The sequence below is a fragment of the Podarcis bocagei genome, assembly GCF_964188305.1.
Source record: "Podarcis bocagei genome assembly, chromosome: 8".
Taxonomy (NCBI): Eukaryota; Metazoa; Chordata; class Lepidosauria; order Squamata; family Lacertidae; genus Podarcis; species Podarcis bocagei.
This window is the reverse complement of record NC_138133.1, coordinates 11,728,399-11,742,681: the sequence shown is the minus strand read 5'-3', so window position 1 is coordinate 11,742,681 and position 14,283 is coordinate 11,728,399. Positions and strand designations below refer to the sequence as shown.

At 46.5% G+C, this 14,283-nt stretch overlaps 2 protein-coding genes across 2 annotated transcripts in view; one reads left to right on the top strand and one right to left on the bottom strand.

Annotated features, from left to right (window-relative positions):
* The window catches only part of ANKS6 (ankyrin repeat and sterile alpha motif domain containing 6), a 28,521-nt gene extending 26,832 nt beyond the window's left edge, over positions 1-1,689 (bottom strand). Inside the window, exon 1 of the mRNA XM_081206250.1 lies at positions 728-1,689. Within this exon, the coding sequence (XP_081062376.1) occupies positions 728-1,083 (356 nt within the window). The 5' untranslated portion in view covers positions 1,084-1,689. The remainder of the gene's footprint in view (positions 1-727) is intronic.
* Positions 1,690-3,859: 2,170 nt separating this feature from the next.
* Positions 3,860-14,283, top strand: part of GALNT12 (polypeptide N-acetylgalactosaminyltransferase 12) — a 33,085-nt gene continuing 22,661 nt past the window's right edge. Inside the window, exons 1-3 of the mRNA XM_081206420.1 lie at positions 3,860-4,269; positions 8,836-9,005; positions 12,632-12,821. Coding sequence (XP_081062546.1) covers positions 3,875-4,269; positions 8,836-9,005; positions 12,632-12,821 — 755 coding nt within the window. The 5' untranslated portion in view covers positions 3,860-3,874. The remainder of the gene's footprint in view (positions 4,270-8,835; positions 9,006-12,631; positions 12,822-14,283) is intronic.

The window sequence follows — 14,283 nt, the reverse complement described above, 5'->3', positions numbered from 1 at the left end:
TGGTCTGCACTTACAATTTTTTCAGGGAGTTGGACCAGATGACCCTTGTGGTCCCTTCTAACTCTGCAATTCTCCAATTCTCTGATCCTAAACCTCCGCTGCCTTGCGGGACATATTCTGGAAAAGGAAAGGCTAAGTGCTAAACATTACACAAATCCAGATCAGAGTCCCTAAGACGGTTGGATGGCGAGTTGTACACCTCCTTCTGGCAAACTCCTGCAACCACGCTGGTGCCAAACGTACTGCTCTGCTTTTCTTCATCCCTTTGGCATCAGCGAGGCCAAGAGGAGGGTCCTGTTGTCTGGCCCATCCCAGACCATACACATTGCCTAGGCGTGCCCCTCAGGGAGGTCACTTTGGTGCTGTGAACACAGCAGTTTTGATTTCACTTTTGGAGGTGCATTCCGCCGTCTTTCGAGACAGAAGGATGCGGACAACAGGGGGTTGGACTAGATGACCCTCGTGCCCCTTCCATACAGTTCTATGATCCTTCTAACCCACACGATGCACCCAAGCAGGAGTGCCAGTTTGACCCTGCCATGCAACGTGCAAGGCCCTGGCACCAAAATCTGTGGGTGCCCAGCCCCATCACTGGAGAATTCTGTGGGTGCCGGGACACCCAGGGAGTTGGGACCTATGTTCACAAGGGTCGGGAAACCCGGCCAGCATCTTCCCTCGCATCCCGACGTTGCCCAAGACCCCGGCCTGGCTTTGCTCTCGCCCTGACCTGGCCGCCTGCATGAGCGGGCTCCAGCCGCAGTGGTTGCGGCTCTGGACCGAGGCTCCCCTCCGCAGCAGGAAGCCCACCAGCTCCTCGTGGCCGCCGGCCGCCGCGAACTGCAGCCCCGTGTTGCCGGCCTCGTCGGCGCAGTCCACGGGCACCGAGCCCGGCGGCAGGCCCGACGCAGCAGCTCCAGACCCGCCGGGCGCGGCGGCGCAGCTGCCGGGCTCCGCCGCCGCTTCATCGCCGGCCCCGGAGGCCGCCGGCGGGCCCAGCAGCAGCCGCCGGGCGCCCTCGCAGTCGCCTTGGTCGCAGGCGCGGAGCAGCAGCTGGGCGCCGGCCGCCACCCCGCACTCCCCCATCCGCGGCCCTCGCGCTCCGCCGCCCGTCCTCCTCTCTTGGCTCCCCGGCTCCGCTCGTCAGAGGAGGCGGAGGAGCGAGGCAGGCCGTCTTCTCCGCACAGTCCGGCCGGGAAGGGAAAGAGGGAGGGACGGCAGGCGAGGCAGGCAGGGCGGCGGCGGCGGCGCTGGGCTGAGGCCTCCGGGCGAGGACTGGGGCTTCGCTTCGCCACGGGGTGAAAGGAGCCTCGCACAGCCCGACGCCGACGCCGGTTTTAGTTATTCATTAATTTGGCTTGTTAAGTTTGGCATAGCGCCCGAGCGCCTTCCATCCCCGAGAGGGATAATAGAACCCTCGTACAGCCAGCGCTATGCTGCTGCTGCTTAAATATATTTATTAAACTTTGTATACCGCCCTTCATCCGGAGATCTCAGGACGGTCCGCTGCAGAAAACAAACAAACGAGAACACAAAATGCAGAATAATAAAAAAGCAAACCAATAAACACCCCCCTTCTCACAGCCAACACCAGATTGATTGATTGATTGATTATTACATTTGTAAACTCCCTTCATCCTGAGATCCCAGGGTGGCCCGCAACAGAAAGAAATATGAAAGGAGAATGCAAAGTACAGTGGTACCTCGGCTTACATACGCTTCAGGTTACAGAGTCCGTTAACCAAGAAATAGTACCTCAGGTTAAGAACTTTGCTTTAGGGTGAGAACAGAAATCATGCAGGGGCAGCAGGAGGCCCCATTAGCTAAAGTGGTGCTTCAGGTTAAGAACAGTTTCAGGTTTAGAACAGACCTCCGGAACGAATTACAGTGGTACCTTGGGTTACATACGCTTCAGGGTTACACACTCCGCTAAGCCAGAAATAGTGCTTCAGGATAAGAACAGAAATTGGGCTCCGGCGGCGCAGCAGCAGCAGGAGGCCCCATTAGCTAAAGTGGTGCTTCAGGTTAAGAAAAGTTTCAGGTTAAGTACGGACCTCCGAAACGAATTAAGTACTTAACCCGAGGTACCACTGTAAGTTCTTAACCAGAGGTACCACTGTATGTAAAAAAAGGAAAACAACCCAACAAGCCCACCCTCCCACGGCCAATGCCTTATTTATTTGTCTATTTATTTACTTATTTAGTATACCACCCTTCATCCAAAGATCCCAGGGCTGTCTGCAACAGAAGAAAAGCAACCCACAGGGGGTAGTGGAGTCCGCCCTGTGGAACGCCCTTCCATCAGATGTCAAGGAAAGAAGCAGCTATCCTATTTTTAAAAGACATCTGAAGGCAGCCCTGTTTAGGGAAGTTTTTAATATGTAATGCTGTGTTGTTTTTAACACTTGATTGGGAGCTGCCCAGAGTGGCTGGGGAAACTCAGCCAGATGTGTGGGGTATAAATAAATAATAATAATAATAATTATTATTATTATTAAAAAAATACAATATGAGAATGCAAAATAAACAATGCAACGAAAATGAACCAAGAATTGGCCCACTCCTTAAAAGCACATTTTAAAAACCGCAGAATGTCCATCAGCCCCAACGCCTGGTTGAAGTGAAGCGTTTTTTGCCCGGCGCTGAAAGGTACATAATGAAGGTGCCTGGTGAGTCTCCCTGGGGAGAGCATTCCCCCAAGCAGGGAGCCACCACAGAGAAGGCCTGTTCTTGTGTTGCCACCCTCCGGACTCCTCCAGGAGAAGGCAACAGGAGGGCTTGGTATGGATAACTGGGGAAACAGCTTTTTGTCAAAACCTTCCAGGATTTTCCTCACCATTAAATAAATATCTGGAAGACTCCTTTCCACTCAGAAGTGAGTCCTTGGAAACCGTCCCTGGAACTAGGGGTGTTATGTACTGAAGTTCTCACCCTGGGCCAGCAGGGGGATACTGTAGATAGTTTTCACTCAGGTCCACATATGCAAATAAGGGATTGAAAGTGACGTTCAGTGATTGGATAGTTACAGAAAATGGTTACTGTTGCGTTGTAGTGGAGCTCTATATAAGCAGGCTGGATGAACCCTTCAGTTCAGTTCTGTTCTGGCCTGTGAATAAACAGCTGTTTGAAGAATTGCTGTGTCGTCTGATATGTTCACCCACAACTTAACAAGGGGTACATAGGATTGCAAACACACTTGGTCAGGAAACAGGCCCTGTTGAAAATAGTGGGGTTTCACTTCTCTTTTCCGGGTTGTGCTGAAAACTATCCGCATGCATCCCCCACTACCCCCAACAACTATCATTCCACCCTCATCTTTGACAGAGGTGCAAAGGGCAGCAGGAGCTTTTCTGCAGTGGCTCCCTGGTTGTGCAATGCTTTCCCTGGGGAATCTAGCCTGAGGCCTTTGTTGCAAGCCTTTAGTCACCTGGCGAAAAAACCTTTCTCTTCAACCAGGCCAATTGACAATCTGGTTTTCTAAATGTGTTTGTGGGAGGGGTGGGGTACGGAGTTTTTGGTTGGGTTTTTATTATGTCTCATGTATTATTATTATTTCTGTCGCTGACTGCCCTGAGATGAAGGGCGGTATAAAAATTAAATAAACAAATAGGCGAAGAAGTCTGGTTCGTTTTTCTTGTTGCGTGTTTTGTGTTTGGTTTTTCTGTGGCGAGCTGTCAAACTTCCGAGGCCGGGAGCCGCGCGGCCTCTGAGGCACCTCGGCTGCTCCTTCCCTCAGCGCCGCCTCATCCTGCAAAAAAGGCCGCTTCCTCGCTCCGGGCCCGGCGGCGGCGGCGGCGGGGCGGCCCTTCCTCCTCGGGTCCCGCCCCGCGCTCCTCAAGCGAGGCCAGCGCCGGCTTCGGGCGGCGGCGCTGCAGAGATGCGGCGGGTCCGGCGGTCGCGGGTGTCCCGAGCGGGAGGGCCTCTGGCTTTGGCGGCGGCGGCCCTGCTGGTGGCGGCGACGGGGGCGCTGGGCTGGCTGTTGCTGTGGCAACGCGGCCTGCCGGACTCGGAGCTGGGCGAGGCCGGCGGAGTCGCGCTGCCCTCGCAGCAGCCCGCCGAGCTCGCCCGGCGGCTCCTGCGCAGGCCCGTGTACGCCAAGCCTCCGCTGGGCAGGGAAGCGGAGCTGGGCGAGCTGGGCCGGCCCGTGCGCCTGGAGCTGAGCGCCGCCGAGCAGCGGCTCCAGGAGGAGAGCATCCGGAGACACCAGATCAACATCTACCTCAGCGACCGCATCTCGCTGCACCGCCGCCTGCCGGAGCGCCGCCACCCCCAGTGAGTGAGGCGGAGGGAGGGCGGCGAAGGGACGGGCAGTGCCCGAAGGAAGCAGGGGAGTCGAGGCAGAGGTGGGGCAGGGGAAAGCCGGGATGGCCGTCTGTCAATATATGATCTAGCTGAGATTTCTGCGTTGCCCGGGGTTGGGCTAGATGACCCTCAGGGGACCCACCCAACTTTACAATTCCGTGTTTGCACTGGAGAGTCTGCTTCCTCAGGCACCTGAAATGGCCACCTTACTTAGAGCACAGGGGTGTGTGTGTGTGTGTGTGTGTGTGTATGGGAGGTGAGTTCCAGACAAAATCTAAACCAGTGCTCTTTTTTCCTGGGGATACTCAAGGGTACTCAGTACCAGCATTAAAATATTTATTTATTTGGTTTTCATATTAAAATTTAACAAACAGATTTCCAACATGCACCATAAAAACAAGACCCCAAAGGATCTCCTGGACTTCCCTCTCCTCCCCTTTTTGGGTCCCTCTTGTTAATCATTTGCTCCTGCATCTTTTATAATACAGTAATCCAAATCTTTTTCATCTCCACTGTATCCAAATATCACCATTAGACTACAAGTGTTATTACAATCCAACTAACGATTTTAACAGTTTGCAATGATTTTTAAAGTACGTAAGTTATGAATCCTCCCCCCCAGTCCCCATTTTACCCATAATGTTAAAATTGTGGAACTTACTGTAACAACTTCACATTTTTTTTCTATTAAAAAAAGAAGCAGCACTGAGTAAAACCCATTCAGAGTGGATATGAGCTACTGCCTGTCTGGGGAAGTGTTGGCAAAAACAAGATTGTACTGTATAGTGTACATGAGTGCCTAGGAGAGAGGGTTTGCTTTCGGTAGCAGATTCATAGGGGCCCAGCTATACTCTTCAGTTGTAACAGTATATCATGCCTGTGTTTTTCTCCAACATTTTAAAATCTCCCCTCCTTAAACTTGGCCTGCCTACTGCAACTCGTCCCCCGCCTTACAGGTGAACACAAGGCAATCTTTCCATACAGTTGTGTGCAAATATTGGCGTGTTACTGTAAATACTATGTCAGAAGAGGAACAGAGCAGGCAATTATGATCTGCTCTGAAAACAGCGAAACAACATTTGGAGGGGGGGAACCTGTGGCCTTTCTTTCAGTGCCTGTTCAAGTCAGAATGGGATCATGGTGCAGAGGGGGAGCTGTCACCCAACAGATACAAGGTTGGTTCGTTGAAAGACTTCTGTCTGTGGGTATTTAATCCATCTACATTCACCTGTTCACTTCCTGGAACAGTGCACTGCCTCATCCTAGGTTCCCTGGAAGGGTTTGTCCCATACTTTCAGAGCCTGTGTTTCCATACATAAAAAAACAAGTCACTTGTGGCATAAATAGCTAGAATAGGGTTACCAGATGTTCCTAGGGACAGTCCCCAGATTTACAAATCTGTCCCCGGACAAATTCTATTCCTGGAATGTCCCCAGATTTTCAAATCTCACCCCGGGAAATGTGGCAGCAGCAGCCTGGAGCCAGCCTGGTAGTGCAGTCGGCTCTGGCTGGCTTCAGGAGCTGCCGCCCCGATCAGTCAAAACAAAGGGGGAAGAGGGAGGAGATTGGGGAAGGCTCAGGAGTCACGGGTGGGTCGTGCGCTTTTGCCCAGTTTTTTAAAAACTACGCATTTATGTTTCATAGGGTGCGAAAGAAGGGCTTTGTACGTTTATACACAGTGGCGTAGCGTGGGGGGTGCCAGGGGGGCAGGCCGCACCGGGCGCAACATCTGGGGGGGCGCGCTCGCTGCCTCCGGAGTCACCGAAGAGCCTCGGGCGCAGGCTGTAGCAGAGCCGCATGTCTCGCGGAACCGACGAGCTGTGCGCGCGTCCGGGCTGAAGGTGCCCGGCAGGCAGCGGCTCTCAGCGCTCGCCGCGGAGGACGCGCCAGGCAGCCCCTCCTCACAGCCCCGCCTCCGCCGCTGCTGCTGCAGCTGCTGGGCCGTTGCATTTTCCTCGCCTCTCTGCCCCCCTCCTCCTCCGGGCAAGCGGCGTCGTTTGGGCGGCAGCGCCAGCGGCAACTCGCAGGTTAGGGGTTAGGGGGGGCGCAAATTACGTGCCTTGCCCCGGGTTAGGGGGCGCAAATTACTTGCGTTGCCCCGGGTGCTGACAACTCACGCTACGCCGCTGTTTATACAATATGCATGTGTGCTTGGGCCCAGGGTCTTTTGCCTCACCATCCCCACTACTGACTCTCTGTTGCTACTCAGCTTCAACAACAACAAAAAAAGTGTCCCCGGATTCATTGAAAAAAATCTGGTAACCATAAGCTAGAATGCATATGAAAACCCAATCCTTAATTAATTGGATAATTCAATACATAATGCCAACCTATGTACAAATGTCATGGTATGTGGTACCTGTGGCTGGAAGTTAATGCAACCAGCAAACTCCACGCCAGAAGCAGTGAATGGGACCTGTGCCAGGTTAGCTTTAATGTAAAGGGTCACCTCTTTGAGAGCATCTCCACTTGAAAATTGTGTCCCAAATGAAGATGTTTGCAAGTTGGTGAGAATGTTTGTAGCCTCTCAAAATCATTGCTGCTTCCAGTTCTGCTGCAGCCCAACCTGTTTCCCATATTTTCTCAGGGAGTCCCATCTCTCACCATCATCCTGCTGCCTCCCCAATAATTATCCAAAAATATGTGAGTTCACACAGCTATATTCCACCATTTTTGGAAGTTTGATATCATGTTAAGATATTTCGGCCATGATCATTACTCAGTTGAGCACTTTCTTTGAACCCAGTCCTACATGTATAGTTAACCAAACTTATCACTGTGGCTGCAGTCCCATGCTTAAGATCACACAGATAGTTGCTTTCTTTTATTGCTGCCTGTTCTCAATCAGGCACAGTGGTAGCCTTTGACAATATTTTCTTCCTGGGAATTTTCCAAGCGAGGCACCCTCAACTGACTTAAGCCGGATGTAGTTCCACTCTTTCTTTATGCTAGCTGTTCATAATCCTTTCATTCTTGGCACCCCAACCTGTACAATAAACTGCCCTGTACAGTACACATGGACATTGCCAATAGCTGCCTTATCATGTTCATTTCTGCTTGTTGGAGGAAACTGAAGTCTTTTATTTACAAAAGATTCTAACAAGATTGCTCATAAGAAGAAGTAAAAAATACTACACTTTACTTCCTGGACTAGAGAGATTGTAAATTGCTGACGTTGCAATGTCTGTGAGTGTAGCGTAACTGAATGGTGTATATATTTCCACCACACAAGTGAAGCTCAGTTTCTGGTTATACACCTGACTATTAGCTACTAATAACTTCTCAGAAATTGGTTTGAGTATCATGCAATTTTATTGTGTTAGGGAACTTGAGAAAGTTATCAGCATGATGAAATTTTCACCGCAAAAACAGTCATTTGATTTGGCCCTTGAAGGGAGCAGCAGGAGCATTAGTGAGCAAAATGGGAACACCTTTGGGTAGGAGAGAGGTGTAAGTGAATGATCTGATGAAATATATTTCCTAGAAACCAGAAAACTGAGCAAGTGAATTTTATATGAGCTGGCTGTGATTAACCTTGGTGGGGGCAAGGAAGGGAAGTCTTCTGAAGCATTCATGTCTAATGTCCTACAGAACCTCAATCAGGTAGTTTCTTCATAGCAGAATGAAGACAGGCAGTAGATCTGGGTAGCCAACTGAATGGCCTCCCGATGTTGCTGGACTACAACACCTATCATTCCGTCCCATTGGCATGCTGTCTGGGGTTGATGGAAGTTGGAGTCCAACAACGTTTGTAGGTCACCATGTTGGATACTTCAGGTCAAGATCTTGACATGGTGGCAACATAATGACTTCTACTTTAATTGCCTTTGGCTCTGTAGGTAAGTCCCTGTGCCTGGCATTCTCCCAGTTTGGTAAACGAGGGAGATAGAAGAGTGGGTGACAATTGCCTCAGTAATTCGTTGTAAGGTTTTAATCTATTCATTGGTATAGTTAATTGAATATCACAGATTTTCAAAGCTGATATTTGAACTGCTTGAATAAAGGAGAATGAAGCTCAAATGAAAAACACGTGTGAATCTGAACAGTTACTGCATTCTGTGAAAATATGCTTAACATTTAATAATAATAAACCTATATGGTTAAACTCTGCAGATATTAAAAATAAGCTCTCATTGATCCAACTCTAATTGATGTTTTAGAAGAGATATTTACATGCAATTAGTAGCAGCAGAATTGGGAGTGGGATGGTATTTGCAAATAATACATCATGAATAGGTGGTATTGACACTTGGATATACATTCTGATGTGTGCTTGGAAGTAGCATTGAATTCCTTAATATATTTAATGTAGTACGTAGCGTATCACAAACTGGATGTTATTCCTAATGGAGTTGATACGCTCTTTGAAACTGCAAGATGAAAATCTAGGAGAAATTACTTCCTTGCTGCAGGTCCTACTCTACACAATTACGATACGTATTTGTGTATTCACCTCACTTCTGCATAAATTGTTGGGCAGAGTATTGCTTAATTATGTATCTGATTTTTCAATTAAAATGTATGCTTTTCTTACAGATGCAGAGAAAAGAAGTATGATTATTATAACCTTCCAAAGACTTCTGTTATAATAGCTTTTTATAATGAGGCTTGGTCAACGCTTCTCAGAACAGTTCATAGTGTTCTTGAGACTTCTCCTGACATCCTTCTGGAAGAAGTCATCCTTGTAGATGATTACAGTGATAAAGGTAAGCTGTGTCTCCACAAACCCCCCTGCTGGCACAGGATTTTCTGTGAAATGAATAGGGCATTTAGTAGCTACTACACTTGGAGGCAAGCGTAGCCCTTTTAGGATATAATTAGTGTAAGAGTGCAACTTAGCAGGAAGTATTTTCAAGGAACAACATAGACTGAAACTGGCTTGCATAGAGATGCGTTGCGTGTGGCCTGTGTTCTAATGTTTGGTCTATACTCCTGAAAATTACTTCTCTGTAATCGTAGTGTGATTATCTCGTTGGTATAGCACAATGTTGTTTGTTTCCCACCTCTCTTAAAATCTTGGCGGACATGTGAGCCACCACAGGATGAGGAGACTTGACTAATAATCTTTGGGAATGGTTTACCAAGCGACGGAATATTGCACAGGTTGGGATCCCCAAGAATAAAAAGCTAGGCCGAGGGGAACCTAGCAGGCAGGCCCTGATGCACATAGGTAGGCAAGCTGCAGTTCAGTCCTGCTGGTTCAAGCAGCAGCTGTACTCATTTTACAAATGGCTTGTGTGATGCTTGGCTAAATTACTTACCTCTCATCCCAGCTTACTCAACAGAGTGGGTTTGAGGCTAAAATGCTGCTCTGAGCTCCTTGGTATGCAAGTGCAGTGGTACCTCAGGTTAAGTACTTAATTCATTCCGGAGGTCTGCTCTTAACCTGAAACTGTTCTTAACCTGAAGCACCACTTTAGCTAATGGGGCCTCCTGCTGCTGCCGTGCTGCCGGAGCACGATTTCTGTTCTCATCCTGAAGCACAGTTCTTAACCTGAAGCACTATTTTTGGGTTAGTGGAGTGTGTAACCTGAAGTGTATGTAACCTGAAGCGTATGTAACCCGAGGTACCACTGTAAATATATCCAGGTACCCTGTCCAGATGGCTACTGGGTACAGTGGTGCCCCGCAAGACGAATGCCTCACAAGACGAAAAACCCGCTAGACGAAAGGGTTTTCCGTTTTTCGATGCGCTTCGCAAGACGAATTTCCCTATGGGCTTGCTTCGCAAAACGAAAAAATCTTGCGAGTCTTGTGATTTCCCCCCGCTTTCCCCCCCTTTTTCTAAGCCGCTAATAGCCTTTTAGCTGCCAAGCCGCTAAGCCTTTAATAGCCGCTAAACCGCTAATAGCGCTAATCCGCTAAGCCGCTAATAGGGTTGCTTCGCAAGACGAAAAAACCGCTAGATGAAGAGACTCGCGGAACGGATTAATTTCGTCTTGCAAGGCACCACTGTAGTTATGTGATATCAGGCAAAGTCTATCCTGTCTGCTGAAATCAAGTAACCAAAGACCCAGCAATCTCAGTTTTGCAGTAATAAGGATGAATGAGATTAATGAATCAATGCACAAAATGCTACTGTAAAATTTACAGCTGATGGGGGTCTACCTACTGTTATATAAAACTAAGACTTACAGATGTAAAATTATAACTAGAATAACTAAAATGATCGTACCAAATAAAATGGGAATGGTAACACTGAATTTTAAGACATTTGCTTGGCTCTTCTGCATACTATTTAATAAATCTAATAGTGGAACAAAGCAAAAGGGATGTCAGATTTTGAATAGGGGTCTCTGCAGAATGGGATATTTCTGCTGTATAAATTTTAGCCCACATTTCATTTGAAGAAAAAACATCACTCCTTACAACTCTATTCAATATGTATTTTGATGTGTGGAAACCTAATCAGTTAATGTTTTCTAATTTTATTTTTAGCCTAGAATATTTGGATTGTACTCTTCTGTGACCAAAACAGGGTAATAGTGATTGTGCACACCTGAATCTTTTGTTAGTCTGATATTTATTCCACTCTCAGAATAGTAATGTTCTCAAAATATATGTATAATCTAACTCCTAGGGTGATATTCAACTAAGGTTTACTTAAAGTAGACTCACTGAAATTAACTGGCTTAACTTAGTCATGTTCATTAATTTCACTGTATCTCCTCTGAGTCAAACTTTGTTGAATGCCATCCCTAATATGTAGTTTGAGTAGTACCTTTCTCAAATACTGATTTATTATACTGTATTTAAAAATATTTTTACCCTGCCTTCACCCTTATCAGTGCTTCACCAGAATACAAACCTTATTTATAAAACAGACAAATTAAAGGAGAATGGGAGAAAACCTCAATAAAGAGAATTTAAAGTCCCTAGGTAGTTTACACAGATACAGTCATTCCTTAACAAGATTAATAACTTAATGTTATCTTCCATGTCCTGTATGAGGAGATCACAGAGATGTAAGCATATGGGTGATAACAGAGACACTGAAAGGGAGGCACACAATAGTTCAGAACCATTTTGAGGACCATATCTGAAAAACAACGGAACTGTTTTGTATATGTAGTAAACTATTTTATCTTGTCTTTCCATTTTAATCCCCCAGTGTGGATTACAACGTATTTTAAATCTATAACAATAAAATACAGTGGTACCTCGGGTTACATACGCTTCAGGTTGCATACGCTTCAGGTTACAGACGCCACTAACCCAGAAATATTACCTTGGGTTAAGAACTTTGCTTCAGGATGAGAACAGAAATCGTGCAGTGGAAGTGCAGCAGCAGCAGGAGGAGGCCCCATTAGCTAAAGTGGTGCTTCAGGTTAAGAACAGTTTTAGGTTAAGAACAGGCCTCCAGAACGAATTAAGTTCTTAACCCAAGGTACCACTGTAATTGAAACAATAAAATAGTAAATGTAATAGCAGTCTTCAAAGGTAATAGAATATTGAAGAACCTTTTGAGACCAATACAGAGCTTTAAACCTGTAAATTACCATGAAAAGGCAGGGCCTGCGCAATACATTTTGACACCTGAGGCGAACTACAAAATGACGCCACCTCCCCCAGCCAGGGAAGAAGGGGTGAATGAAGATCTAAATTGGGAACAAGGGGAGGAAGGAAAATCTACATAGGGAACAAAGATCTACATTGAGAACAAGGTTGGGAGGAGACTGACAGCGCCTCATTTCCACCAAGAGCTGGCTGTAGATGTGGCATTGGTGGGGGCGCAAAGGAGGTGGCAGTCTCTATGGAGCACACTGGGGCCATCGCTGCCGCTTTGGCAGCAGTAGTGGGCGATGCATTCCTTGGAGGCCAGATCTACTGTTGCCTCACATTGCCTCATGGGTGGGCCGTCTCAGTGAAAAGAGGACTTCAAAGTCCTCAAATTTAATGCCAGATGAGCAGATAAGGAGAGTGGGTTGATTAACTAAGGTACATCAAGAAAACCCAATCTTGGATGACCACACACATAATCTTGGAAGGTGGGAACACCCAGAGTCAGACTTCCAATGATGATCTTAAAAACCAGACAGGTTTTAATGAGTACAGGCCGTTCAGAAACCCTGATTAACATTAAGTTGGAATATGTTCAGGTCAGCATCTTCGGCGCTGCACTGCTCTGCTTTCAGAGGTGGGGCAAATGAACATGCAAGGTAGGTATTTTTGGTTGTGGCATCGCAAATCTGGAACACACCTTCACCATAGCTCACTTTTTGGTGAACTGAAAATGGATTTAAACACTGAATTGCTGGATATGTTTTGATGAAAAGCCGTTTTGCTAGCAGTTGCTTTGTACGACAGCAGTTCATTCATCTCTTTTCTACAGAGCACTTAAAGGAGGCTTTGGAAAACTATGTGGCTAACTTGCGCAAGGTACGGCTTATCCGGGCAAACAAGAGAGAAGGATTGGTTCGAGCAAGACTGCTGGGAGCATCTATAGCAAAAGGGGATGTTCTAACCTTTCTTGATTGCCACTGTGAATGCCATGAAGAATGGCTTGAACCATTATTAGAAAGGTAATGTTCAGTCAAATACTTTCTATATGCATTAAAAAAGTGAGTGGCATTTGATTTTCATTTTGTTTCTCAGCAGTGGCAACCAGAGCCAGAGTATTTGCCTCACACTCTATATTTTCTGTTCTTCTACCTGCTATTTTAGATGAATCCAAATAGTACTTTAAAAATGATTTAAGACATTCTCATTTCAACAAATATGTGTTGGTTAGAACCAACGTAAATAATGTGTAAACCTCCAGTACTTTACTAAGATTCATGTAGCTGCTTTATGCATGCCCAATGGGATTAATATATATATTTCAACCATAGATTGCTGCTTTTGAAAATCCCCCACAGTTCAGAAGAAATTGCCATGTATCAAGGACATCTGTTTAAAAAATATAAGCCCTAAATCCCTTGGATTCATTATTATTATTTTTCCTTTCATTTCTACACCACTTTATATTTTTAAGAAAAAAATCTCAGTGGTTTACAACCTCTGTTAAAACATCAAATAAAACAATTCAGAATAAACTATTATAGAATAAAGTCAACTACAAAGTATAATTTCAAAGCAACATAATTAACAGAAAACTTGTGGGTTAAACCACAGAGCCTTGGACTTGCTGATCAGAAGGTCCGAATCCCCGTGACGGGGTGAGCTCCTGTTGCTCGGTCCCTGCTCCTGCCAACCTAGCAGTTCGAAAGCACGTCAAAGTGCAAGTAGATAAATAGGTACCGCTCTGGCGGGAAGGTAAACAGCGTTTCCGTGTGCTGCTCTGGCTCACCAGAAGCGGCTTAGTCATGCTGGCCACATGACCCGGAAGATGAGCGCCGCAACCCCAGAGTCGGTTTAGAAAACATTACTAAAGAAAGTCAAATATATACATTTAAAACAGCATAATTAGCAAAAGAACAAAATATTATCTTAAACATAGAACGTACCTGCTGCTGTTGCTGCCAATCCTCCAACAGCAGGAATGTGGATGACCCTGGGTCTGCAGCAAGAGTCAGCCAAGATGGTCTCTGGCCTCTTCAATAATCTCAGTTTTTGTAGCGGTAGTGAGTCAGGGCTGGCTTTAAATTGATTGTGTTTACATTTGTAGATAAAAAGGTTGTTTATTGGTATGCCCTCCTTTTTTCAAAATACATATTGCTTATATTGAGATGATGCCGCTGAGACTGCCTGATGATGTGAGCTACTTTCACATTCTTGCAAGATGGAGATGATGTGGGATTTTTCTAGCGATGAGAATGGCAAGGGAAGAAAATGCTTGATGGTACACTGTGCTGTGTAATGTGTTTCTGACAACCAACACAAAAAAGCAAAAATGCAAGTGCTCATAGCAAAAAATCAACGCCCAGGTTTTCCACTCTGCTGCTATGTGGTGTGTTCCATAGCCAGACCATGAGTAGCAAGCATTAAATGAACTTTGGCTACAACTTGCAATTCATCTGGAGCAAGACAAACCATGAGTCCAGT